The sequence below is a fragment of the Lampris incognitus genome, chromosome 14 (assembly GCF_029633865.1).
Source record: "Lampris incognitus isolate fLamInc1 chromosome 14, fLamInc1.hap2, whole genome shotgun sequence".
In the NCBI taxonomy this organism is placed as follows: Eukaryota; Metazoa; Chordata; class Actinopteri; order Lampriformes; family Lampridae; genus Lampris; species Lampris incognitus.
The window spans coordinates 5,731,816-5,739,872 of record NC_079224.1 but is presented as its reverse complement, the minus strand read 5'-3'; the positions used below and the strand labels follow the sequence as shown (position 1 = coordinate 5,739,872).

At 55.3% G+C, this 8,057-nt stretch overlaps 1 protein-coding gene across 1 annotated transcript in view; it reads left to right on the top strand.

The window, feature by feature from the left end:
* Positions 1 to 956: 956 nt before the first annotated feature.
* LOC130123887 (dipeptidyl aminopeptidase-like protein 6) overlaps positions 957 to 8,057 on the top strand; it is a 50,486-nt gene continuing 43,385 nt past the window's right edge. Inside the window, exons 1-3 of the mRNA XM_056293210.1 lie at positions 957 to 965; positions 1,486 to 1,600; positions 2,827 to 2,925. Of these exons, the coding sequence (XP_056149185.1) occupies positions 957 to 965; positions 1,486 to 1,600; positions 2,827 to 2,925 (223 nt within the window). The remainder of the gene's footprint in view (positions 966 to 1,485; positions 1,601 to 2,826; positions 2,926 to 8,057) is intronic.

Below are 8,057 nucleotides of genomic sequence, written 5' to 3'. Positions count from 1 at the left end.
CTGTTGGTAGAAGTCAGAGGATGTGGTCTGAGGGCAGGTCACCAGTAACTGTTGGTAGAAGTCAGAGGATCTGGTCTGAGGGCAGGTCACCAGTAACTGTTGGTAGAGGACAGAGGATGTGGTCTGAGGGCAGGTCACCAGTAACTGTTGGTAGAAGTCAGAGGATGTGGTCTGAAGGCAGGTCACCAGTAACTGTTGGTAGAAGTCAGAGGATGTGGTCTGAGGGCAGGTCACCAGTAACTGTTGGTAGAGGTCAGAGGATGTGGTCTGAGGGCAGGTCACCAATAACTGTTGGTAGAGGTCAGAGGATGTGGTCTGAAGGCAGGTCACCAGTAACTGTTGGTGGAAGTCAGAGGATGTGGTCTGAAGGCAGGTCACCAGTAACTGTTGGTAGAGGTCAGAGGATCTGGTCTGAAGGCAGGTCACCAGTAACTGTTGGTAGAGGTCAGAGGATCTGGTCTGAAGGCAGGTCACCAGCAACGCAGTCATTCTGGCAGGAGTGCTGTAGTTTACTTTACGTAGTGGAAGAGGTTTGTTTGATTTTTTTAACAGAAATGTATTTTTTGCGGGGGGGGGCATCCGGGTGGTGTAGCGGTCTAGTCCGTTCCCGACCAACACAGGGATCGCCGGTTCAAATCCCTGTGTTGCCTCTAACTTGGTCAGGCGTCCCTACAGACACAGTTGGCCGTGTCTGTGGGTGGGAAGCCGGATGTGGGTATGTGTCCTGGTCGCTGCACTAGCGCCTCCTCTGGTCAGGGGGCGGAGGGGGACTGGGGGGAATAGCATGATCCTCCCACGCGCTACGTCCCCCTGGTGAAACTCTTCACTGTCAGGTGAAAAGAAGCGGCTGGTGACTCCACATGTATGGGAGGAGGTATGTGGTAGTCTGCAGCCCTCCCCGGATCAGCAGAGGGGGCGGAGCAGCAGAGACCGGGACGGCTCAGAAGAGAGGGGTAATGGGACAGGTACAATCAGGGAGGAAAATGGGGGGAAACAAATCCCTAAAATAAAGAAATGTCTGTTTCATATCCCATTCTGAACTTGAATGTCTACACAAAACTCATGCGTCTGTGAGCAGCTGTGTGTGTGTGTGTGTGTGTGTGTGTGTGTGTGTGTGTGTGTGTGTACCCAGATAGCATAATTGTTGTGGCCCAGACCCGTCCCGTACCCAACACTTAATCCAGCCCACATACCGCGTGGAATGATGGACTTGGGCGGTCCGCTCCTGTGTGCCAGATCTGGGCCAGAACCGAGCCATAGCGACGCCGCATGTGCCACATATTTGCCAAAGGCGGCCATATTTGTTTTGTGATATTTGGGCCATATTCACCATTTACCACACGGGCCAGTTGAGGGTCACCTCCGTTTGGTCCGGGCCGGAGGAAGGCCGTCAGTGCTGCATCACCGCCTGAAGCGGCCCACATCCGGATGCTGTCCGGGGTGTGTGTGTGTGTGTCTAACACGACTGTGTGTATTTGCTTGCAGGACCTGGTGGGCAGCGCTCCGCCTCAGAGGAACTGGAAGGGGATCGCCATTGCCCTGCTGGTCATCCTCATCATCTGCTCCCTGATCGTCACCTCAGTCATCTTGCTGACCCCTCGTACGTACGCACACGTGTGCACATATATGTATGTACACAACACACACACGTGCACACATGTGCATGCACGTTCGCGCACGCGCAATACAGCGTGTTTGTTTACACGCCCTTCTCGTTGCGGTGCTGCGAAGCGTGACGGAGCAGACCTTGTAGCCTGCACACGTGACACCTTGTGTGCAGTCTGCAGCGGGACGCCCGTTGTCTCCGCCTGCAGGCGGGTGTGGTTATGTGGTCACACCTCTCACAGGGCACACGGGTCTGCAGATCCAGGAGCGCTGGAGGGTGGAAACTGGTTTCGGTTGTTCGCGGGGACGCGGTCGTCCCGGCAACAGGCCCGTTAACTTGCGACACCTCGGGGCCTTGGGCACCGGCTGTTTGTCAGATTGGCGCGGGGCATCGCCAGTGTTGCCACCTCACTGGTGTTGGACTTACCGTCCTCCCCTTGTCCTGACGCCTCCTGCAAGACTAACTAAGTTTGGGGGGCGTCCGGGTAGCCCGGCGGTCTATCCCGTTTCATTACACGACATTCCAGCCACTGAGCCGACGCTTCATCCAAAGCGACTCACAATAAGTGCATCATTTAAGGTAGGAGATCAGCAGAGCTACTAGTCCCTACCAGCACCAACACGGGGATCGCCGGTTCGAATCCCCGTGTTACCTCCGGCTTGGTTGGGCGTCCCTACAGACACAATTGGCCGTGTCTGTGGGCGGGAAGCCGGATGTGGGTATGTGTCCTGGTTGCTGCACTAGCGCCTCCTCTGGTCGGTCGGGGCGCCTGTTTGGGGGGGAGGGGGGAATAGCGTGGTCCTCCTACGCGCTACGTCCCCCTGGTGAAACTCCTCACCGTCAGGTGAAAAGAAGCGGCTGGTGACTCCACATGTATGGGAGGAGACATGTGGTAGTCTGCAGCCCCCCCCCCACCAGATCAGCAGAGGGGGCGGAGCAGAGACCGGGACGGCTCGGAAGGGTGGGGTAATTGGCCGGGTACAACCGGGGAGAAAAGGGAAGGAAAAATCAGAAGGGAAAAGAAAACAACTTTGGGGGCTTTAAAGTGTGGAACCAGAACCGGACAGCTGCTCGGGTGGGAAGTTAGGGTGCAGAGCTGTCACACTGACGACCTCTGACCCTGCTCATCACACTGACCTCATCGCTGACTGTGCTTTAACTGCTTGTGTGCCATCTTGGTTTGATTTGTCTTTCACTTGCTGTGTTGACTCACCTGACAGGGGAGGATGACAGTCTAGCCCTCAAGAGGAAGGTCACCGTGGAGGACGTCTTTGGTCCAGACCTTCGCATCCATGACCCAGATGCCAAATGGCTCAGCAGTGAGTGACCCGTCTGGCGTTGGCCTGTATCATCTGTCTTCCATGTTCAGTCACCCGGACGCCTGACACAGACCGCCGTGGTCCAGATATCTGAACAGGGCGGAGCAGGGTTTTCAAGGCAGGCTTAGTGGGTTTTGGATCTGAGGTAAATGTAACCCCTCTATTGGTCACACGCTCCCCCCCAGAATCCCAGGTAGGTGTCAGCAGCATAAGAAGTAAAACCCCCGTGGTACCTCCGGCTTGGTCGGGCGTCCCTGCAGACACAGTTGGCCGTGTCTGCGGGTGGGAAGCCGGATGTGGGGATGTGTCCTGGTCGCTGCACTGGCGCCTCCTTGGGTCGGTCGGGGCACCTGTTCAGGGGGGAGGGGGAGGGGGAACTGGGGGGGAGAGTGGGGTAATTGGCCAAGTATAATTGGGGAGAAAAAGGGGGGGGGGAGAAAAGTAAAATGACATACAGTTTGTGTGTAGTGTGCATGGCAGCTCATTGTGTACCTGCAGTGTGTACTTGTGTACCTGCAGTGTGTACCTGTATACCTGCAGTGTGTACCTGTGTACCTGCAGTGTGTACTTGTGTACCTGCAGTGTGTACCTGTATACCTGCAGTGTGTACTTGTGTACCTGCAGTGTGTACTTGTGTACCTGCAGTGTGTACCTGTATACCTGCAGTGTGTACCTGTGTACCTGCAGTGTGTACTTGTGTACCTGCAGTGTGTACCTGTATACCTGCAGTGTGTACTTGTGTACCTGCAGTGTGTACCTGTATACCTGCAGTGTGTACCTGTGTACCTGCAGTGTGTACTTGTGTACCTGCAGTGTGTACCTGTATACCTGCAGTGTGTACCTGTATACCTGCAGTGTGTACCTGATGTACCTGCAGTGTGTACTTGTGTACCTGTATACCTGCAGTATGTACCTGTGTACCTGCAATGTGTACCTGTATACCTGCAGTGTGTACCTGTGTACCTGCAGTGTGTACCTGTGTACCTGCAGTGTGTACTTGTGTACCTGTATACCTGCAGTATGTACCTGTGTACCTGCAATGTGTACCTGTATACCTGCAGTGTGTACCTGTGTACCTGCAGTATGTACTTGTGTACCTGCAGTGTGTACCTGTGTACTTGCAGTGTGTACCTGTATACCTGCAGTGTATACCTGTGTACCTGCAGTGTGTACCTGTATACCTGCAGTATGTACCTGTGTACCTGCAGTGTATACCTGTATACCTGCAGTATGTACCTGTGTACCTGCAGTGTGTACCTGCATACCTGCAGTATATACCTGTGTACCTGTGTACCTGCAGTGTGTTGTATGTGGAGCTTGTGGAGAGGTTTAGATTAGAGAGATGTACACCCGGTGCCTTTCACAACCCTTACAAGCTGACACATGGTAAGCAGCCAGCAGGGGGCTGTGGGAGGCAGCTCAGGTAAGCAGCCAGCAGGGGGCTGTGGGAGGTAGCTCAGGTAAGCAGCCAGCAGGGGGCTGTGGGGGTTAGCTCAGGTAAGCAGCCAGCAGGGGGCTGTGGGAGGTAGCTCAGGTAAGCAGCCAGCAGGGGGCTGTGGGAGGTAGCTCAGGTAAGCAGCCAGCAGGGGGCTGTGGGAGGTAGCTCGGGTAAGCAGCCAGCAGGGGGCTGTGGGAGGTAGCTCGGGTAAGCAGCCAGCAGGGGGCTGTGGGGGTTAGCTCAGGTAAGCAGCCAGCAGGGGGCTGTGGGAGGTAGCTCAAGTAAGCAGCCAGCAGGGGGCTGTGGGAGGTAGCTCAGGTAAGCAGCCAGCAGGGGGCTGTGGGAGGTAGCTCAGGTAAGCAGCCAGCAGGGGGCTGTGGGGGTTATCTCAGGTAAGCAGCCAGCAGGGGGCTGTGGGGGTTAGCTCAGGTAAGCAGCCAGCAGGGGGCTGTGGGAGGTAGCTCAGGTAAGCAGCCAGCAGGGGGCTGTGGGAGGTAGCTCAGGTAAGCAGCCAGCAGGGGGCTGTGGGAGGTAGCTCAGGTAAGCGGCCAGCAGGGGGCTGTGGGAGGTAGCTCAGGTAAGCGGCCAGCAGGGGGCTGTGGGGGTTAGCTCAGGTAAGCAGCCAGCAGGGGGCTGTGGGGGTTAGCTCAGGTAAGCAGCCAGCAGGGGGCTGTGGGATGTAGCTCAGGTAAGCAGCCAGCAGGGGGCAGTGGGAGGTAGCTCGGGTAAGCAGCCAGCAGGGGGCAGTGGGAGGTAGCTCAGGTAAGCAGCCAGCAGGGGGCAGTGGGAGGTAGCTCAGGTAAGCAGCCAGCAGGGGGCTGTGGGAGGTAGCTCAGGTAAGCAGCCAGCAGGGGGCTGTGGGAGGTAGCTCAGGTAAGCAGCCAGCAGGGGGCTGTGGGAGGTAGCTCAGGTAAGCGGCCAGCAGGGGGCTGTGGGAGGTAGCTCAGGTAAGCGGCCAGCAGGGGGCTGTGGGGGTTAGCTCAGGTAAGCAGCCAGCAGGGGGCTGTGGGGGTTAGCTCAGGTAAGCAGCCAGCAGGGGGCTGTGGGAGGTAGCTCAGGTAAGCAGCCAGCAGGGGGCTGTGGGAGGTAGCTCAGGTAAGCAGCCAGCAGGGGGCAGTGGGAGGTAGCTCAGGTAAGCAGCCAGCAGGGGGCTGTGGGAGTTAGCTCAGGTAAGCAGCCAGCAGGGGGCTGTGGGAGGTAGCTCGGGTAAGCAGCCAGCAGGGGGCTGTGGGAGGTAGCTCGGGTAAGCAGCCAGCAGGGGGCTGTTAGAGAGCAGAACGCCCAGATGATAAAGTAGACGCTGCGTGAATAACACAACCAGGGGTACATTATCGTTTTCTTTGTGCTGCAGGTGTGTACGTATAGGTGCTGACGTATCCCATGTTAGATAATACTCAGGACAGATCACACGGGAGGTGGGATGTGAGGACGTGTGAGGATGGGGTCTCTTCTCGTGCCGTGCTGGTGGTACCTGGCTGCGTACTGGTCACACCGGGTAGTTTGAGAAAAAAGTTAGAAGTTGGATTTTTAAAACTCCTTAATCTCCCTCATGGCGACAAGAGAGGGATGGTCCCGTTCTGCCCATCGGTTCAGCTCATAAAAGAAACTGAACAGCTTTGGCAACAGTGCAACTTATGGTCTTACTCTGGTCTGGATCTCCTGAAAGGGGTCCAGAAAAACTTCGATTCCTGAGTTTGTTTTGTTTACCCGAACCCCTCAACTGAGAAACTCTGCAATGACATTGCTCTGGTTTTAGTTTTTATACTATGTCGTGAATTCAGGGGGCAGCCGGGACGCGAACCCGGGTCTCCCGCACAACGGGCGACTGCGCTAACCAGTAACGCAGTTGCCCATGGTGCAGGCGACCCGGGTTCGCGTCCCGGCTGCGGCGGTTCCCGGCTGCACCATGAGTTCACTACAGCTAAGACATTGACAGATATGATTGCAGAAGCAGCCGGAAGCTCAGAAGGCATCACTGAGTGTAGATGGTGCGAGCTGCTAATAAAGACAAGCTGAAAGGCGGGAGAGCTTCCCTTGGTTTGTCCCCCATTTAACAAGTGTCCTCAGACAGCAGCAGCGAGGGACTGGCCCAGGAGCCGCTGTCACCTTGAGAGCTGAGCAGCAGTTCTTCTGCACACTGGAGGTAAACGGAGCCACCTAGGCATCGTAATGAAAGAATACAGAGACTTTGTTGGTTTAACGCCAGTCCAAACAAAGTCTCCCCAGAGTCCTTGCTGAATGTCTGGCCGTGTCCATACATCCTCTATCTGGCCGTGTCCATACATCCTCTATGTGGCCGTGTCCATACATCCTCTATGTGGCTGTGTCCATACATCCTCTATGTGGCCGTGTCCATACATCCTCTATGTGGCCGTGTCCATACATCCTCTATGTGGCTGTGTCCATACATCCTCTATCTGGCCGTGTCCATACATCCTCTATCTGGCCGTGTCCATACATCCTCTGTCTGGCTGTGTCCATACATCCTCTATCTGGCCGTGTCCATACATCCTCTATCTGGCCGTGTCCATACATCCTCTGTCTGGCTGTGTCCATACATCCTCTATCTGGCCGTGTCCATACATTCTCTATCTGGCCGTGTCCATACATCTCCAGTCTGGCTGTGTCCATACATCCTCTGTCTGGCTGTGTCCATACATCCTCTATCTGGCTGTGTCCATACATCCTCTGTCTGGCTGTGTCCATACGTCCTCTATGTGGCCGTGTCCATACATCCTCTATCTGGCTGTGTCCATACATCCTCTGTCTGGCTGTGTCCATACGTCCTCTATGTGGCCGTGTCCATACATCCTCTATGTGGCTGTGTCCATACATCCTCTATGTGGCTGTGTCCATACATCCTCTGTCTGGCCGTGTCCATACATCCTCTATCTGGCCGTGTCCATACATCCTCTATGTGGCCGTGTCCATACATCCTCTATGTGGCTGTGTCCATACATCCTCTATCTGGCCGTGTCCATAAATCCTCTATCTGGCTGTGTCCATACACCCTCTGTCTGGCTGTGTCCATACATCCTCTGTCTGGCTGTGTCCATACATCCTCTATCTGGCCTTGTCCATACATCCTCTATCTGGCCGTGTCCATACATCCTCTATCTGGCTGTGTCCATACATCCTCTATCTGGCCGTGTCCATACATCCTCTATCTGGCCGTGTCCATACATCCTCTATCTGGCCGTGTCCATACATCCTCTATCTGGCCGTGTCCATACATCCTCTGTCTGGCTGTGTCCATACATCCTCAGCAGCAGAAGGGCTTCTGTGCTGTGGACTTGAGGCCTGTGGCTCATCTGACCTGTCAGTTCTTTACCTCTGAATATATGGCTGTGACCTCCGTCCTGGCAATATCCTCTCTGCACTATGGTGTATTGATATCGTCTGTCCTTCCTATGGGGGCCGGTCTGACCTGAGACAGCCTGTGGAGGTTTGCAGGCGGTGAGGCTAGTCTATGTGACGGTCACAGCAATGGAGATCATGAGTGCTCTGCATTCATTACACAACATTATTTATTTGAAATAAGCTGTTATTTACCTTATTCCTCCACAGCTTGACAAACACACACACAGAAGCAGCAGAACACACACACGTGTACATTACACACCTGCACACGTGTCCCTGTGCGGCGCGTCGCTGCTGCCGTGTAGTCATGAGGACCACGTTCCCCGCTGGAGTC